General features: G+C 41.6%; 3 protein-coding genes across 7 annotated transcripts in view; 1 reads left to right on the plus strand and 2 right to left on the minus strand.

Moving 5' to 3' along the window:
• The window catches only part of LOC105561386, a 26,742-nt gene extending 23,538 nt beyond the window's left edge, over positions 1–3,204 (minus strand). The window contains exon 1 of the mRNA XM_012011323.1: positions 3,192–3,204. The gene's annotated coding sequence lies outside the window, so the exon portion shown is untranslated. The remainder of the gene's footprint in view (positions 1–3,191) is intronic.
• Positions 1,603–9,877, plus strand: LOC105561384 (sterol O-acyltransferase 1). Of its 5 annotated transcripts, none has more exons than XM_012011315.1 (9): positions 1,603–2,081; positions 3,471–3,553; positions 3,778–3,914; positions 4,368–4,544; positions 5,109–5,257; positions 5,408–5,547; positions 5,961–6,124; positions 6,409–6,685; positions 7,086–9,877. In XM_012011315.1, exons 1-9 carry the CDS (start codon positions 2,006–2,008, stop codon positions 7,503–7,505), a joined length of 1,623 nt encoding a protein of 540 aa, XP_011866705.1. In that variant the 5' UTR covers positions 1,603–2,005; the 3' UTR covers positions 7,506–9,877. The 5 variants fall into 5 exon arrangements, with proteins under 5 accessions (XP_011866705.1, XP_011866706.1, XP_011866709.1 ...); XM_012011316.1 differs by having other exon boundaries at positions 4,371–4,544; XM_012011319.1 differs by having other exon boundaries at positions 1,603–1,744; positions 3,474–3,553.
• Positions 9,878–10,752: 875 nt separating this feature from the next.
• Positions 10,753–19,442, minus strand: LOC105561390 (mediator of RNA polymerase II transcription subunit 1). Its single transcript, XM_012011329.1, has 9 exons — positions 19,145–19,442; positions 18,620–18,765; positions 18,410–18,543; positions 18,166–18,304; positions 17,872–18,091; positions 17,502–17,727; positions 16,661–16,892; positions 13,973–16,595; positions 10,753–13,915 (listed from the first exon to the last, which is right to left on the minus strand). Exons 1-9 carry the CDS (start codon positions 19,173–19,175, stop codon positions 11,559–11,561), a joined length of 6,108 nt encoding a protein of 2,035 aa, XP_011866719.1. The 5' UTR covers positions 19,176–19,442; the 3' UTR covers positions 10,753–11,558.
• Between the last annotated feature and the right edge of the window lie 154 nt (positions 19,443–19,596).

Genomic DNA, 19,596 nt, shown 5'->3' on the forward strand with positions numbered 1-19,596 from the left:
ATTTCACATGTGTCAAAGTCTTTTTTAAATTTAACTTTAGTTTCGTACAAGAGATACTGTGTTTTAACGACTTTGCGCGATAATCTTATTTTAAGAAATAAATATCGCATCACGCACATCAAAGCCATATTAATGTATACATATAAACAAAAAATTGTATGCGTGTGGAAATCATAAATAGAATGTGCAATAAATTAAATTTTCAAAGTGGAAACTTCTTTTACTTCCCTCTCGTCAGTGATTGGCAGGTAAGAAGAGATAGAATGCGATAGGACGAAAATTTAAGAGACCTGTATGTCAAGTGTGTTTTCCTTATTGTTTATCACAATATAAGCATGCACTTGTCACGAATGCATCGCGTCACGGAGTAGATTTAAAGGTCAGGTAAATCATAAGGATTTAGCGCGCGGATCATCCAAGTAGTAACGGGCAAAGCTATCGTGTCGCAAATCGTGCACATGATGTATCTGCGACCTATATATCCCTTAAACTACTTTGCAAAGAGTAAGTTGATAACAAGATATTTGTGCGCGAGACCGAGATCCCAGACAGCGAATTAATTTAAGTGCAAAGTAGCAAGAAAATCGACTGTCGTCAAAAAGGTCAAGACATCTAAAGATACGAGAAATTTGTAATAAATCGTAATTAGATTGTCTTGTTTCTGCGGCAATCGTCAATATAAAAGTCTTTGACGTCGAAATCTTTCTTATCGGACAGAGATGTCAGAGGGAATCGGTTGTTTATCGCACAACTTTCACGCTTTCATGATCGTGTATCTCTGCAATTAAACAACAAATTAAGATTCCGTTGAATTAACATCCGCTTGAAGTTAACTGAAGAGCATGATTTTGTAATCTTGTTTGTTTCATAAAGTTTATCAAAAAAGAGCTTCTTATTTTCAATAAATTTAATAGCTGATGATAATAAACGATATTTTCGTAAAGAGAAAGACTCAATGCCAAGTCAGCCGAATAAAAATAATACAATGGAAAGAAAGCGATATTCTACATAAACGTAAAAAGTATATAATTAAAAATTACAATAGAAAATTTTTAATTTAACCTTCACAATTATAATCGTATTTTAATTAATAAGCATTTACAAAATATGTTTAATTTAATTTTACTTTTACAAATATTTTTTATTTAAAATTTCAATTTTTTTAACATTCTGAAATTATAAAATTTCAACAATTGCAGACACAATGTGTGTATTATCGAATATAAAAAATAGAATACCTATTACGTTACATATAATAATAAGTCTAACACATGTTTGATACGCGCACTTTTATTTTAAGCGTGTTCTCTTCCGACATCGAATAAAATATTAAAGATATATTTTAAAGGAGAAGAACATAACAATTTGTTGTTATGCTTTGTAAAGAAAAGAAATTATCGAGAGAGATAATTTCTTTTATCAGCGCGTATTTAAGAACACGTGTTTTTTGTAAATTCGAAGAATATTTAATCGAAGTGATTAAGCGGCGCGACGCACGAAACAATTGACGTATGTAATTGTACATGTGTACAGCGTCAGACATCCACCCGCTCCACTTCGAGAATCTATCAGTCGAAGTACACATGTTCTCTCGAGTTATATCAGTACGTACTGTACTCATAGCGGGGTGATAAGCGTGATCAAATCTGTTTAGATAGTCCGCGTGCTCGAAACGGTGCGTGCACAGTCGAGACTGGGATTGAGCAGGTCGCACCTCGTTCACCAAATACCATCGAACTTCTGTGTACTGTACTCTTGAAAAGAAAGTCAACGATTGTTAATAAAAATTTTATAGTAACGTTTCGTGTACAGTGATCGGATTAAGAGTGTATTATTATCAGGGATCTTCGATCGTTTAAAAATCCGAGAGGCTCGACTTATAAATCAGTATGGAACCGTTGACTTTGCAATAGGTTCATAAATCGATCAGAACGTGAGACGGAATTGCTCAGAGTGTCCTCGAAGAAGAGGTTCCACAGAATCCTCGGACCGCCCTTATTTCACTATGAGTTCTGTTACAGAAACCGTAAACATTAAAGATTCCGGTGTCGCAAACAAACCTCACGAGAAAAGTAAAAATGGCAAGTAACTGACTCCATCAATTGTAAAACGGAGATAGCAATGATGTAATTTTAATAATCTAATTTAAATCTATTAAAATAGTTATGAATATTATGAATAAATGCCGCGAAAGACGTGAAATTTGAAGACAGATACCTTTTTTTAAATATTTTGTAGTATTTTTGGTCTTCAGTTTTTCTAATTATTGTAATACTTATATTTTTAATTTTATTAATACATAATTATTAAGAGTCAATTATATATTTATTTATCTCTTTTGATTGAAATTTATCGAAAACGTGCTCTTTATTTACTACAGTTGCATTTTTATTAAATATAAAATCGTGTTTATTTTAGAATTAATTTCTCCTGTAATGAAATTTACATCGATTTTCAATAAGGTTATTATTCGCAATCTTATGTCTCCGTTTCATATATTGTGAACGTACTTATGAACACATTTACGATCGAGTATTCAAGCGAAGCGAGCTAAGGTTTTGTGTATTTACTATCCCGTCTGTATCTATTGGTTGGAGACCTCTCTACAACCGCGATAACACTTCAAAGTTGATAATTGACCGTTGATATTAATACATGTCGCTCTGTTACGATGTAATTGCGTATATTCAGTTTTCGGAAACTACTTAATAACTTAAACATTTCACTGCTTTTCCACTAACCGCTACTATCATCCAACTCAATGTTTAAACATTCTCGGGCTCCTGATTTAAAGAAATAAGTTAAATACAATAAATACTAAACTTATCTGTTCTAAAAGATCTTGGTTTCAAAACAGAAATAAAATTACAAAAAAATGTAACAACAGTAAGTGAATTCTTATATATTTTTTTTACTATTGTCACTACTATTATATATTTATTATATTACATAAAATAAATCCTCATATCGCAACTGAAAAGTTAATAATAAACAAACCAAAAGACTTCAAGATAAACACAAAAACGACACGATAACTTAAAAATAACGGTCGGATGGTTGGGAGCCTGTTTTAAGTATAATTATTATCATAATATTCTTATCGAGGGATTGAGAAACTTTGTTCTACACTATTCTACATTGGAAGAAGTCAATAAAGACGTATACTTATTGTGAGATTCATACAAACTTACTCTTCGATATCTATTATATTAGCCCATGGTTGGGAAGTAACGCGTTACTTGTAACGCCGTTACCGTTACAGTTACTATTTTTGGTAATGAATTGATAACGGCGTTACATGTTTTTTTCTGTAACTGTAACGGTAACGTAGTTATTTTTGTAAATCTGTAACGAGTACCGATAACTAGTTATTTTTAAAAAGTAACTTACCAATCCTTGACTATTATCTGCTCTACCTATCTATCTATACATATGTGTATGTGTATTTATCTTTGTACTCCTCTTTTCAGTAGCTAACGGAAACGCATTCACGGAGATGACTACCGATGCTTTACGTGAGGCGACCACCAATGCATTGCACAAAAAAATAGAGGTGCGAAATAAAAATCTCTGATTTGAACTCGATTCGTGATTAGACTTAATGGAATGTGATTTAAGTAGTTCCGCGTTAAGTTCATCAAGTTAATAGCGTCTGGTTGAAAAAGCACAACAGTGTCCAAGAGTCATCGTTAAAAAATTAAAACCGATAAGATACGGTTTCGTGAGAGATAACGTGCGGCGTATTGTTCCTTATTTATGATACGCATTTCTTCGTAGGAAATAAGGGAAGACGTTTTAGGACAGGTCAACAACCGCATTAACGATATGATGTCCGAGGTTCTGAAGAAGATGGAAACACCACCAGAGAAGAATGGGGAATTTTTGTACAGCACGGACAAATATCGTGACAAAAGGTGGGGAATTATATTACAGTTAAAAAGTTGGTGTGTAATAAAATACAATATAGTTCTGTAACATAATCGTGAAGCTGAATATCTCATGAGAAATGTGATATTCTGGAGTAATTTTGCACAGTACCTACGAGTAAATGTAGCGTGCAGTAGAGAATAAACAAAGAGGCAGATATTAATTGGAATTCTTTTACATCGTATTCTTCCCTCGTTATATTCGAGTCGTACAGTTTCAAAGGTATGTAAGTTCATACAATTTCTATATCTAAAAAAGGTAATAAACCTAATCTGTAGATCCTCGATTTCATTTGCTGTCAATTATAGTCAATCGGTACCGCGAATGAAGATGAATGAAGAAATTAAAGAAGAAATTCTTGAATACACACTTTCAATGATTGCCGCAGAATTTCACGATTATTAGCATCGGGTTAAGATTACTTATCTCTGATATTCCAGCAGAAAATTATCAAGCCAAAAGGACACGCTGCCGGTTAAGGAGTTCGTCGAGAGGAATTCGTTCCTCACCGATCTCTTCGAGATTCCGCACATACATACGGTTTATAATCTATTCATGGTGACTCTCATACTCCTATTTTTTCACACTGCCACATCCGATTTTGTGAAATCGGGAACGTAAGTTTGCAACATAGGGAACATAATTCGTCCCTCGCGGAATCATAAATTTTGCTATTTTACGAAAAAAAAGAAATATACATGTATACTTAAAATATATTTATAATATTTATAATTTATAATTTAAATAAATAGTCTCAAAGTTCTGAGAAAGATTTTGCGATATCACAAAGTTATATATATAATGTATTAATTTTAAGTTATATATGTATATATGCAGCGGGTTATAATTCTATACTGTCTCATCAATCAAAACTGCGCACGTCTTATCTGAAGTATGACAATAAGTTATCAGAGTTGAAGTAAACTGCACAATCATTTCGTTATTGTGTCTGGAAAATCACTCGCAATAAGAGACAACAATTAAAATATCTACGCATTTGTTCCACGTGCGATAAACTTTCGTAACAAAATAATAAAGCTTAATTAATGAATTAATGAATTATCGGTTAGCTTGATCAAATTTTCGATATTTGTTCATGGAGACAGTTGTTTCCTGTCAATAATGCTTTGATTCTTACTGCTTAATTTCCCTCAATTCCTTTCAATTACTAATTGTTAAAGGGTCCACATGGGCACCAAAACACTACGGATTGGTTTCGCAAAGTTCTCAACATGCATCTATATTTGGTCGTTCATGCAGACTTTGACTCTCGGTGTCTACGTGGTTTTCAGCCTCTGGGCATACCAGCGACTCCGATTTTCGCCAAAATGTAACGATCTCTTTGATTTTAGACTAACAATTAGATAAATATGTTTAATTTAAATATTAAAAATATTAAATCGAATAAAACAAATTAGACGTATTAATCGATCTAATTCAAGTGTTCAAATTCAACTGTAATAATTTTTCCTTTTTGCAGCCTCCATCCGGAAATTTTGGGATTACGGCTGGCTATCAGCATTTATATTATATGTAGCTCTTTTCCTCATTTTTCCTACCAAAGCGATGCTCAACGAGAATATGTCCATAGGTTGCAGTTTTATTATTCTTCTCGAACAAGTACGCACTTTTAAAAACCTAGACTTATAGCTGTGTTATATTATAACGTTGGAAGCGAAAAAGTGTGAATTTTTCTTGCAAAGTATAGATTAAAGTAAATCAATTTTCTTTCATGTCGTCACATTTTATAGCACAAATTGATAAATGTGTCAAAGACTTTCTTTCCCTGAATTAACAAGAACCGTGTATAATAACTGGACGTTCAGTCTCGGGACATATGCAGATAAATTGTATATGCGTTTAGTGAGAATAAGAAAAGAGTTTCTGCTAGAACAGAGATATTAATTCGTATTTAAACGAGTTAATATTTAATAATTCATACATAATATTATATAGAAGAATTTAATTTATCTTGTATATAACATTCACTACAGAAGAATTCTTTCTACTCGATACGATATTTACTTGTTTAGATACGTATGATGATGAAGAGTCATGCTTTCGTCAGGAGCGTGGCACCCAGGTTTTTGTCGTACAAACCCCACAACGAAACACCGCGGCCTAGCATTCCCAGGTTCTCGCAATATTTGTACTTCCTATTCGCACCGACTCTTGTGTACCGCGACGAGTATCCCAGGTAAGGTAGCTTGATATTTCATGATTTTTTTCAGGGACGTCGCAATCTGATCTTTTACTTATAGGATAAAGGAAATAACTATAGCTACATAATTAATCAAAGTTAAGTCGCTATTTGGCAGTACTCTGGGCTCATAATTTATGTCTTAAAAAAACTTCAAAGACCGTTCGCGAAATGTACGATATCAGACGTAAATGTTAAAACAAAAGTCTGTAATCTTCGATAATTAAGTTAATATTAAGAGACCTAAAAAAAAGTATATTTGAACACGATTGTTTTCTCAGGACGAAAAAAATCAGGTGGCTGGTAGTGATTCGAAATTTCATTGAAGTCGGTTTAGCATTGTTCTATCTTGCCTTCATTGCTGAACACTTCATATTACCTATGATCGACGTTACGTTCGGCACACAACAACTAGAGCGGAAGTGGTACGTCAAGAATATTATCGAGGCTAGTATCCCCGGCATTCTTTACTTCGTCACCGGACAATACCTCCTGCTGCATGCGTGGTTGAACGCTTGGGCGGAAATGCTGCGGTTTGCTGACCGATTATTTTACAAGGTGAATATACCGTTTATATCGTCTTTAGTACTTGTTAGTCCTTTTCGCAAAAATTATACGTAAGGTGCGTATATCGCAAACCTTTTATGAAATATAACGTACTGACAGCTTTCATGTACACAAGAGCTTCGGTGCATACAATAACTAGGCGATTGCTTTAATATACGTAATAGCTTCGAGAAGTTACCGTGAAACACGAAACATCGTACAAGCTTTTCAGATCACGTTTTGAAGCTCTAAAATTGACTCCAATGAAACTTTACGTAATTTCACGAGAGACGCATAGCTACGAGACAAATGTTTCCATTCCAATGTACCGGCCAATTCCGATAACTTCGGAAGCTATCGTGGATTGTTGACTTTTTTTAATAATGCAGCTTTATGAATTATTATACTACAGGATTGGTGGAACTCCACAACTTACCATTCGTATTACCGCACATGGAACTTGGTGGTGCACGACTGGCTACACACGTACATCTATAAGGATATGTACGAGATCGTAATGCCACGCAACCGGACACTGGCAGCCACCGCCGTATTCTTCGTTTCCGCCATCGTCCACGAATACATAATCGCATTCGCATTCGGCTTCTTCTACCCGGTCATGTTCGTTTTATTCGGCGGCATAGGCTTCGCCATGTTCTTCGTCCGTAAAATCATCACTAGCAACCTTTTCATGTGGGTGACCTGGTTCCTCGGCAACGGCGTCATGGTCAGTCTGTATTCGATGGAGTTTTACGCTCGGTACAACTGTCCACCTCATTCCAATTACTATCTCGACCTGTTTATACCGCGAAGCTGGTCCTGTCAAGCATAATTTGTCACGCGGATTGTTCCATTTGCATTGGTGAAGCTTTTTCATCGAACAAAAATCTTTTCGTATTGCCTGTACTCTGATAAGACAATATTTGTAAAAAGTGTTGCGTGCGTGTTTATGTAATTATTATAGTTTAGTGTTAAACTAAAGCTAAGAATAGTTGACAAAAACATGCAATAGGAGGACTAATCCAGGATCCAGACGCACTGTCAATGAACGGTAATTTTTCTATGCATGAAATTGCATAACTTGAATTATTTTTGAATTATCCAGATAACTGTACGTTTTGCGCCGAGCCAGTGGTAAATTCAAAACGGACGAAAATTTTGCATCTTTGTTGGAACCCATCTGGTTGTCATAACTTGTCACATGATTTTCAAGCTGCACTGTGTCAAGCGAAGCGATTATTTCCTCTTTCTTGGTGAAAATTCTTAATTTAACGTAGTTTTTCGAAAATGCTAGATTGTGATCGAATCGTTTATTTATTATTTCAGATTTCCCTTATGTGTCTTCCAAGCTTCGTTTCCAGTTGCTTCTTTGAGTATTTTAAATTTCATTAAATTTGCATCACGATTCGACTCGTAGTATTAACAGAGCAACTAGAAAAGAAAACAGTGCTATTTACAGGAAAAAAATATTAGCTTTTTATAATAAGCGGCACGAGGATAAAATGAAAAAGATGAATAACTTATCGAATGCGAAGCAGTACCGTTAATTGTGTACAAATTGTTATATAATTTACAACTATTTTAATTGATAGAAGTAAAATCTGTATTTAGAAAATTTGCGGTATATCGAGAGAGGCCGCAAGTCCTCTTGGAGCTCGATATTTTGTATGTCAAGTTAATTGTAATTAAATTAATTTTGTACAAAGGGAAGTGGAGTCATTAAAAGTACAATACACGCGAGTTTATATAAAAAGGGATAATTTTTATAATCGAAGCTTTACATACGTCTCCCAATTTCCGCATGGCAACGAAGAAGACGTACGTATATCTTCCGCACTATACAAATTAATTTATGTTATACAGTCGATATACATGTACAATCCTCTCCATAATTTATATTTCCTTTTTCACTTTATAATATATTTATATATATATTATATACATAACTCATGCTTCCTCCCTTTTTCTTGCTCTCCTTCTCTATCTCACGCTTACAAAGAACAAATTTCAACGACAAGAAAAAATAGGAGACAAGTACACGTCCACGCGTACATGTGATATACACAGCTCATTAATTTCCTTTAACTTTACACGACTTTTGATTCCCGTTTTCGATCTCGATGCCGCGACGAAACTACTTTTTCGTCATCCGCAAAAATAATCTATACAACGAGAATTGCTTTTGCCGACACACATTCTCTCACCGTCTCTCTTCATCTCTCTGTCATTCTCTCTTTTTCTCCAATTTTTACTCGATCGAAAAATAGAGGAAGTTACCATATCTTATTTATGGAGTTGTACATGTCTTATTTATAAACATTTGTACCTAAATCTGCGCTCGTTCGCTGAGACAGTCGCGTAGTACGTCGCGATGCGATATAATTAACGATCTTGAAAGCTACACGTCAATTTTTCTTTCTTCTCGAAATGTAATCCTCTATTCCAAGCTTTCCTAATTGAGCTATCTCTTTCTTATTAACATTAAACTTTGTGACTGACAATGAGACAAAGGGTGAAAAGACATCTTCATGCTCTATACATGCTATTGGAATAGGAATGAGAACCAAGAGAAAATCTTGAAATAGAGGAAATGCTCTTCCCGCTGATGTTTCAATAGAAGAAGTCGCCGGTACATGTACGCACGATTTAACGTGATCTTTAATAAGCAATGCGAAGATTTAAAAAGTCGAACAGTTAAATCTTCGCACTGTTGTTACGGGAAAAAGATGTGCGACGAAAACGAATGCGGAAGCGCAACGTTTATCAACAGCACCGCTCTAAGAATCATTAACGACTAATCGGAACAATGAGCTTTTGCTATCCGATACCTTACCTTGGAATAAGGTAAGCAACTAGATAGAAAAATTCCATTTGCTGAACGATGCCCTTTGCAGCATACGAGCTATCTTCATGAGATACCTCGTCGATAAGAATGTGCGAACGATTGTCTGGAAGAATGAATTTTGTACCCAGAATAGGAAAACGCTTCTTCCCCTGCTCTCTTTCTCTCTTTCTCTCTCAGCATTTATTCCGGAACACCTAATAAATAGCGGACTCATTCCTTCATTTTCTCCCTCGTTTTTTTTTCTTCGAGATCAGCAAGATCGCTGATCCCGAACTACCTCTTCCAAAGTATTACTTCTAAATACAGGAAAATAGTAAAATTAATTCACGGCTTTGTACACTTATTAAATATGTATGCTAGACTTGGTATTCTTATTCCTTCCTCACTCTTGTTCAAATCGGTAATTTGCCTCGTTTCCCACCAGCCATTCGAAAGATCTTCTTTCCTCTTGAATATTCGCCTTGTCATAAGGACCTCACGTTTCTTCTTCTTTTTCATCATTAAATTTCTGATCTAGGTCGCAATTCTACATATTTCTTCTTGGTTTTCCAAAGGACGCAGTACCTTACCCTGTTATCTTGGAATTTATTTTTATTTCTCGTTTCTCTGTTGCAGTGGGAAATATTCCATTAGTTTATACTAAAAATTCATGTCACACATTCTATAGATTTGGTTGAATAGAAAAACACGCTCCTTGTACAAATCACGCCACGCTTGCACTTGAATTTCGGAGGAAAAAGAGGAGACGCAGAAGATGGGAGGAGGAAAAGATGTCGCAATACGCTCCTCCGCATTCTTTCTTCATCTTTGTGCACAGCCTTTTTATAACATTCTTGCTCACATTGACGACAGAAGCACGCATCACGCAGCCGGTATTCTCCCTCGTATCATTAACAATGAAATTTCTTCTCAAAGAATCGTCCGAGAAAAGACACGAAGCGACTGCGAAGGATACTGGCAGGAATCTAAGCTCTCGTGGAGAGATCGTGCAGAAAAAGAAAGGACACAATGGCAACCTTTCTTGAGGAAATTTAGAAACGATCGATATACACTTGGCAGTGTTAGAGAATACTTAATATGGGGCTAATTTTGCCCTTTCAAAAAGGATTCCTGATAACGAGACAAACAATATTTTTGACATAGTTAAACTTATTACAATCTCATGCAGTATAAAAATTAATCAATATTAAGATTAAAATAAAAATTTCTATTCTCTTCTCTCGAATTAAATAAAATTAGCTTGTTATATTGAGATAGAAGTAATTTATATATACGTATAAATTTAAGTTTATATATTCTTGCGCGTTGACGCCACAATATTTGATGCGAAATCGATATATGCGGACAGTGTCGCAAATTTGAATGAGTCGAGAATCAGTTACAATAATAAACATGCTCTATCTCTTTTCTCTTCAAAGGAAAGCTTCACTATGTTCGTTCGTTTGTCCTTGTTAGTTCAGTCTGGAGAGACTCATTTTCTATCGATCATCATCGTTACACAGTAAAAATTTTATGATTCTGCTCGACAAAAACTCATCTCCGCGCTCGCTAGTTTCGCAGTTTCTCTCTCGCTCTTTTCTATGATACATACGTATTATACATATTTACGCACTTCCATTCATCTTTCAGAGTGGAAAGTAAAACCACTCTAGCATTCTTCTCGCATTCGAGTTTCAAAGTACATCGACTTGAACGTCCCAGAAACACGAAATATATATTCGTATATGAGTTTTTTCGAGTCGGTCACAACGAACGTAATCTATCGAAATACGATCATTCATGAGCTTCAACAGGTCAATGCGGAGACTACAATTAAAAATCTAGTCGATAACACATATAGAGTGGTCCACCAGAGTAGAGAGAATGAGAGAAAGAGAATATTTGAATAATTTCTAAATTCGGAGAAAAAGATGGATACATAATTTGGAGAGAAAAGTTGGGAGTGCTCCCGTTGCCGGTGGGTCTCCTCTGTCCTGGTCTTAGAACGTTTAAGAATGAAAGAAGCGAGTATTCTGTCTTGGCTTACAGTTTGAGTAATCTTCATTTACCCATACCGACCAGCGCCTCGTCCATGAGTTCGTCGTCGGTGATACAAGGCGACGCGGACGAGTGGGGCGAGGGTGGGATGACCCGGGGGCTCGGTGCCGGGCTCTTGACGATGTGCACGCTGACGGACGGACTGGCGGCGGGCGGGAACGGAGCCGGAAGTGGCGGCGGGGGTGGCGGCGGAGGTGGTGTATTGCGACGCACCGTCGGCGCGGCTTGGGTCATCGCCCGCTCTGGAATCGTCGTTAGGTGATGCTGAGCCAAAGACGTCGGCAGGCCGTGACTCCCTTTCGTTATTGGATCTTTATTCGCCGTGGAGAAATCCAGTAGCATCTCCGCTGCCGCCGCTGCCGCGGCTGCCGCTACCTCCTGTTCTCCACCGCTACCACTGCCACTGCCACTGCCGTTGCCACTGCCGCTGCCGGTGCCGCCAGCGCTGCCGCCAACGCTGTCGGATGTCATGACGACGCTCGGATTACCATCTGACGTAGTCGCAGCGCTACCCAAGGACGAGAAAATCGACGACGACGATGACGACGATGAGGTTGAAGATGATGACGTGGAGGAAGACGACGATGATGACGTAGATAATATCTGCTGTTTCTTCTCCTCGGTGATCTTATTGTATTTGGTTTGCAGAGCTGCCTGGTCGGCAGGCTTCGTACTCAGATTTAGACTCTCGGCAACGATTGCGGCGCCGCTCGGTGCGGTCGAAGCGCTGGAACCTGTCATCGTTGCGTAGGACTTGGCGCCTGACGACGCCAACTGATCGGGAACGTTGCCCTTGGAGAGGATTCCACCGGCGCTTGTATCGTCGATCTTGCCGAGAAATTGCTGACTGCCCGATGTTTGCCTCATTCCCAGATCCTTGCAGGAGTCGCGGGAAGGCTCGTTGTCTACCATCGGTTGAATGCACAGATTCGTAGGTACATCTGAATCGGCAGCCGATTGCGGAGGCAACATCAAACCAGCGTTTTCTCCGACGAGATTCAAGGACATCGCGCCAGCGACGGACGTGGAGATTGACAGATTGTCCGGTTTATTCTGCGAATGGTCCCGTCTCGATTGGTCGTCTGATAGCGACGACTTGGATACCGACATACTGACGTTGGACAGACCAGCGATCTTGCCCTGTTCCTGTTTCAGACCGTCGAGAGTCTGTTTGGTAGAATCGGACAGTATCGACAACTTGTCTGATTTGTTCTTATCGGTAGTGTCCGCGACGTTTGCGCGGGCCGACAGCTTCGGTATCTGAAATTTAGTGTCTAGCTGCTTCATCAAGCCCTCCATCACTAATTGAGGCGGCAGACTTGGCGGAAGGCTGGAAATAGATGCGTGAGCGGCCAACAGTTTGAATGCGCGCTCGCTCTCGCTCTCTTCCCGCAGTGCGGACGGGCTCGACTTCCTGGCATCGCCGAGGCTCTTTGACGCAAATATTCCCTTGTCACCGGATTTTGGAATTCTAGGCTTGTCTCGTCCACGGCTCAGATCAGTCACCCCGGAACTCGTCTTGGGTGAACCGGAAGCTTTGGAGGATGAACCCTTCGATAGGGGATTTCCTCCGATGCCGCCTGTTGCGGACGCGATACCCGCACTACCGCCGGTACTCGTCGCACCCGAGGAAGAGATGGCGGACTTTATGCCAGCGGCAGCCAACATCATCTTCGTGGGTAACAATTTCTGTGAAGTCTGCAACGTTTGCGGCTTCTTCGATGCCGGACCGGAATTTACGCCAGGTTTGAGACCCGTATGTGTTTTTGGCGAGCCATTGCTGCCGGCGATTACATTGCCGGACGACGATGACGACGATGACGAAGAAGCCACAGACGACAAGGAGCTCGATGATGAAGTCGCAGTCGCCATCGTTCCCGAGGACGTCAGCTTTAGATTGGCGGCCGACTGTTTTGAATCCTTGGTACGAGTTTTATTGATGGTAATTTTGATGCCGTCCGAGCTGTGCTTTACCATGTATTCGGCGGGATTCTTCGTCTCCACGGACGCATTTTTGGTGACGCAAGAGGACTTGCCACCCTCGACAATAGTCTTCCCTCCGCTCGACGATGACGAGCCACTGCTGCCGATACTCTTCTCTTTCTGTCCAGTACTGCTTATACCGCCAGTATTACCGCCAAGACCAGAGGATCCGCTGCTCTTTACGGTACCGCCACCGTTCCCACAGGTATCGGTTTCGGTACAATGCTGCGCGTTCTTCAGTTTATCGATGACAGCGTTGAGAGAACTCTTGCGATTCCGTGCCTGTTGGGCCGCAATCGCAGATTTACTCGCTGCGTCAACCTGGCCAGATGGTGGAGTGCTTCCACCAGAGGCCTGCAGAGAGGAGACCTGTGTAGCTTCGCCACCGGCGCCGCCGCTACCGCTACCGCTGCCGCTGCCGCTGCCGCCGCCGCCACCGCCGCCGGGACTGATCAACTCCAGCTGCTTCAGCTTACCGCTGGAGGACTTAGTCTTGGGACTCTGATGGCCACCGCCCGAACCGCCAGACGAACCGATGGATGACGTTCGTCTCTCTTTATCTCCACGACTGGAAGAATCCTTACTGGAGGACGAAGAGGAGGACTTGACTTTGGATGAAGTTGCCGTCGTGTCTGAAGAGCTGCTGCCACTGCTCTTACCAGACGGCGAATTTGCTGCCGATTTCAAGGCGGACATACTGGGCTTGCCGCTGCTCGCAGCCGAGCTGCCGTGTTTCGGAGATGAGGTACTGCCATGTTTCGGACTCGCACTAGCAGGTACTGGGACCGGTACAGACACTGCCACGGACGGCATACTGCCTACTGTGTTGGGTACCGTAGACACGGTTAATGACATCGGGACCGACATAGGAACCACCGGGACGTTCGACGCGTTGTGCTTCGGACTGCTGCCGTAGACGGGTGAGTGCTTCGGGCTTTGCACTGGTTTGCCGCAGGTTGCTGCTGCCGTCTGGCTCACCTTCAAGGTAGGACTAGACTTACCTACGAGCGTGGCGAGTGAACTCGTGGGCGACGGACTGAACTTCCTTACGGCTGCGGGCGAAGTAGGCCGCGAAGATGAGCAGCTCAGACCGACGCCAGTGCTACCACCGCTCGGCGGTGATTGTTCGGTGCTCGGCTTGATACTCACCGACACCGGCTTAGAGAGTGGGTCTTGCTGCTGTTTGCCACCTGACGGGACTTTGTCCGGTGGTGGACCCATCGGGCTGTCCTCTCGTTTACGTTTGCGTCGTTTCTCTATCTTGGTTCCGCCGCTCTTATTATCCTCGGAGCTGCTTTTACTACTGCTGCCACTGCTCTTGCCGCCGCCACTCTTCCTTTCGCTTCGCTGCCGGTCTTCCGTTGCGCTCGTTAAGCCGCTGGTTTTTGACGATGATGTCGGGCCGGCAATCGGCGTGATGGTGATCGAGCTTGGTAGACTAGTCTGCGACGGCGATGAGGCGATGGGTATAATCTCGATGCCTGGTCTCCTTTCCAAACCCATGCCCGTCAATACGGAGTTGTAGTTGGTGGTGCTCGTTTGATCCAGGTTACCGCACGAGATCGGAGTAATACTTACTGATGGCGGCACCGGCAGACCTTTGTTGCCACTGCTCGTCGTCGACGTCTCGTCGACGAAGATATTTGTTGGGCTCGATTTTTTCTCTTCACTACTACCACTACCACCACCACCACCACCACTTCGATTTTTCTTCGACTTGCGCGATGATGAGGATTCGCGTATCTTTATCAACTCCTCGATATCTTGCTGCGGCTGCTGCTGTTGCGGTTGTTGCTGTTGCTCCGGGCCGCTGTGTGCTTGCACTTCCATGATCTCGCTGTCTCTCTCGGAATTGTCGAGATCATAATCCGTGGCACTCTTATCGGGTACATCGGTAGCGTCCAAATTCGAAAAATCTATGCCGCTTGTCAAACTAGTGGCCGAGGTTGGTGTAGATGTTCTAGTCTCCGATGCGAGATTCTCGCGGCCGCCCGTGGGGGTTCCCAGCGGCGTCGAGTTCTCCGAGCTCGAGCTCTCCAGCAGAATCTCCGTCGCGGTGCTACTGTCTCCGCCGTCATTCTTTCGCTTGGGACTACGCCAAAGACCGTCCGTGCCTGCCTTTCTTTTCCGCGTCTTTTTGCCGCGCTCATTCGTGCTTGAATTACCCGCCAGGGAGTTTTTTGCCTGTCCTAGCAAAGCACCAAGCTGCAATGGGTTTAGCATAGAGGCAGATGCGTTGTTCGTCCCAGCGGTGCCCATCGTCACCGTCGTCGTATCGGATTGGCCGGAATACGACGGAAAACCGATACTATTTTCCGTTCCGGCATCTAAAAAAGACTGCTGTTGCTGTTGTTGCTGCTGCTGCTGTTGCAACTGGCTCGATGACGATTGCTGTTGTTGCTGTGCTTGCCTGCCTCCCATGCATCCGTTACTGCCGTTATTCAAACCTGGTTCTTGCTTCACTTTTGTCTCGCCATTCGTAAAATCCGGCATGCCGGACGCGGTGCCGGACGCGTTTTGTCCAGTCTGATCCTTACCGCCGGATCCTAGATTGAGATTGTAGCTACCGTTGCTACTGCCGCTACCGCTGGTCAGATTGTTCATCACTGCGGGCAAAGAACGACCCTCCCAAATTTTCAGCAACATTCGCATGGTCAACGGGATGCTGAGGCAACGTTGCAGCACCCTACCGCTGAGATCCGATGTCTGTTCCGCGTTTGTCATACTCACGCCGTACAACCGGCATTTAAGCGTAGATATGTCTGTCAGGTCCAGTTCCGCGGTGGCCATTGACTCCTCGTACGGATGCTCCACGCTCACGCTGATGTGTTGCCACGAAAGGGCGCTTACCTCGAGTATAGTCGTATGTTCAGGATCCTGGCGTGCCATGGGCCGCACGCAGCTCGCGATCAGGCAATTGAACAGCGCCTGCTGCCGCAGGTACACCAGAATTGGCGGCACGTGCGCGGGATGCGTGAAAGGGATACTGCACACCAGCACGCCTTCCATGTTCTTGTTTTCCGTCATGAAGTAGCAGTGTTGCTGATCCGGCAGGGTCTACAAGCGAGAGTTGCTCAATGTGTCGCAGAGTGCAAAGCATTCTTTAAAATCTTGTCACTTACCACATATAAGCCTTTGTTGCTTCGACAATCCAGCTGGCCATCGCTTGCGTGCTGTATTATCAAACTGAGCAGTGGATGCGGCGCGGAGATGTCGCCGCATTCGAGCTCCGTGACTTTCTGTATCCTCTTCACCAACTCCATGCAAATGGGCATCTTCTTGCCGAGTTTCAACACGAAGCAGGCAGGCAACATGGAGGAATTTGTACTGGTCAACGGAGCGTACGAAGGAGTACTGAAAGAGACACCAACTCTTTTCATTGCAACTCGACTCTAAACTCGAAATATAAATAATAGAAAAAAAATGAGAACATAGAAGGTAAGAAAACATTTTTATAGCAATCACTAGTTTAATATTAGCATAGTTTCTGTATGTGTTGCAATGAAGGTTCGGAAAAAAATAGACGTGTGGAAGATCTACGGCAAACTCGTCAGAATTACGTTAAACGTAATATGCATTTCTAACACGACTAAGAAATTATATTTTTATACTTTAGCCGTTTTATACTGAGTTTTTTTACTCAGATGTCAGTATTTAACTTGTTTTAATTGCCAGAGCAACAATTAGCCGTTTTGATTTCAGACAAATCTCGACAAATATGTTTTGATCAACCAACTTTCTCTTTATGTCTTTCTTATGCGTCTGCAAAATGTGTTTCGCTAACTAAAAGGGAAACAAAGGGAGCAACCACCAACCACAGATTAGATATACATAAACAAACAATAAAAAAGAAGTTGACGAAAATATGATTAGAAATATGATTATGCTTGTTTGATGTTCGAACAATTCAATATAAGAAATATATAAAGAAATAATAAAAAGATTCAGTTTTATCTTACACACCTCTTGCCTGTAGGACTTCGGTTTACAGTTATAATACTAGAAGTAGGCAGTTTATGACCTGTCGAACCTTCCATGCAAACGGTTACCGAGTGTCCGATCTTTCTTTTAACGATAGTTTCAGGATTAAGAGTGTCGTAGGTTCGATTCTCTTCGTCAATCAAATCGTATGGCGAAACAAAATACGTCAATTTCATCGGGTGGCCACCTTTTCTTCTTTCCAAAATTCCTACGCAACAATAACGTACCGTTGAATCGCATACAACGACGAATCCACTTGTGCACAAGTAAATAACATAGAAGATACAATAACGCATCTATGCGGACAGTGTCATAGAAATTATGTAAAAACTAGTACAGTCAAGTCACTAACCAACAGGACTCTTGTGGACCAGATTGAATGGCTCTTTCATGAAGGTTTGCAGCTGTGCCAAAATACCCAGGTCAGCCTCGAGGGATTGCAGGGCGCTGAATGCCTTACACTTAACTTTCTTATCAGCGTTCAACTGATATATCGACGCCAATCCTTCCAGCTGCGTGGTAAAATCGACAAAGTCACCGCGCGACAAAACCGATGCGAGCGCTTCGCAACTCTGTAATAGGATTAACGATGAGAAACATTAAAGACGTAACAAGAAAAAAGAATTAATATGTCTGCAGTTCTTACCTGCTGCTCACTTTTTCCCTCATGATGGATTTTAACATCTCTAACAAGCCCTGACGGCTCTAATAAGACCTCCAAGAAGAACATGTCGGAGGATATGAATATTTCCGTGCCTGGAGGACCAGACATCATGAACTTTAATCTGTGTAATGAGATAACGGTTTACGTTTAAACTCAATTTATTTTATGACATACGAATTACCAAGTGACGAATAGATGTTGGATTTACTGGACGACGAATACTCACCCTAACTGCCTTGCCAAACTTTCTAAACGTTCTACCATAGACTGGAAGGAAGTAACCTTGATAGAATGCTGCAGGGTGTCCAAACACTTCTGCAATTGATTCTTCTCTATGCTGTCGATTGCGAATCGTTTATCCTGTTTATCAACAAGTCATATTTACACTCTGATGCAAGTCTCAAAATGGCAAAAGGTACAAGTAGAAATCACTCACCAACATGGCCATGCGCATGTTTTTCGCAGTCTCCACCAAAGGTTTAAATGTAGAAGCCTTGGAGCGTAATTTTTCCATCAGCAATTCCATTTGCCACTCCTTACCCTTGTCAGAGGTAGATACCCCTCCAGTTGAAGGTTGCCCCACTGTAAAAGAGTTTCCTGTGTATAGAGGGTATTACCGACACTAAATATGCTACTTTACTATACACACTAATTATCCTGTAGATATATAGCAGATCAACAAGGACGTATTTTATCACGAAATTATGAGATAACTTAAAGAATCCAGCCAGAAATGAAAGAGATTGATATTATATAGATACAATTCCACGGCTACGCGCTGTAAACTTGTTAAATTGATACACCATTAATAGGGAGGGGAGAGGGGGCATATATCAATAATTAATTAAACCGCCAGCGAAATAATTCGTCGAAATTTTACGTGTCGCAAAATGATTCTCAAGATTTAGGTAGCTAAATCGAGATATAGGAAATTCCCCTCGGAGTGAAAGACCTCGCTCACCATGGGGCTTCTGTCCGTTAGTCGCATCCATGTGCTTCGGTGGTTGGCACGGATGTGTCCGCGGCGTTTGCGCTCCTTACGCAGCACGCTATCGCGACGTCGCGACGGTACGCGCGGCAGCCTGATCGACCATGGCGAGGTACCGAGCGGCAACGTACAGGGCGGAACAACGTCACGGCGAACAAGGTCCCTCGGGTTGTGTCAGGACGCCCAGGCTCCACCAGGCTTGGCCAGGCTCGCACTCGCCCCTACGCTCTGCCACCGCTTCTCTCGACAAATTTTTCCACCTAGCCTAACCTAATCTAACCTCACCTCGCATAGATTTGCCGCGCGTGTCGCCAGATGGCACGATACCTTCGCTCCGTTTTGTAGCGTTTCACGCTCACTATGCTCTACATTCCCCCTTAGACTCCAACACTCCTTGCAGGATACTCTTTATTTAGAATCGACAA

This window comes from Vollenhovia emeryi, unplaced genomic scaffold, assembly GCF_000949405.1.
Source record: "Vollenhovia emeryi isolate VEMERY1.0 unplaced genomic scaffold, V.emery_V1.0 DF939207.1, whole genome shotgun sequence".
Lineage (NCBI taxonomy): Eukaryota > Metazoa > Arthropoda > Insecta > Hymenoptera > Formicidae > Vollenhovia > Vollenhovia emeryi.

Bases quoted from the DNA above. Each gene is read 5' to 3' on its own strand.
- LOC105561384 (XM_012011315.1), top strand. From the start codon at position 2,006: ATGAGTTCTGTTACAGAAACCGTAAACATTAAAGATTCCGGTGTCGCA. The intron at 2,082-3,470 runs GCAAGTAACTGA...TCCTCTTTTCAG, and splicing joins TCACGAGAAAAGTAAAAATG to TAGCTAACGGAAACGCATTC. The intron at 5,258-5,407 runs GTAACGATCTCT...TCCTTTTTGCAG, and splicing joins ACTCCGATTTTCGCCAAAAT to CCTCCATCCGGAAATTTTGG.
- LOC105561390 (XM_012011329.1), bottom strand. From the start codon at position 19,175: ATGGATGCGACTAACGGACAGAAGCCCCATG. The intron at 18,305-18,409 runs GTGAGTATTCGT...CTCATTACACAG, and splicing joins AGTTTGGCAAGGCAGTTAGG to ATTAAAGTTCATGATGTCTG. The intron at 16,893-17,501 runs GTGTGTAAGATA...TGTCTCTTTCAG, and splicing joins CGAAGTCCTACAGGCAAGAG to TACTCCTTCGTACGCTCCGT.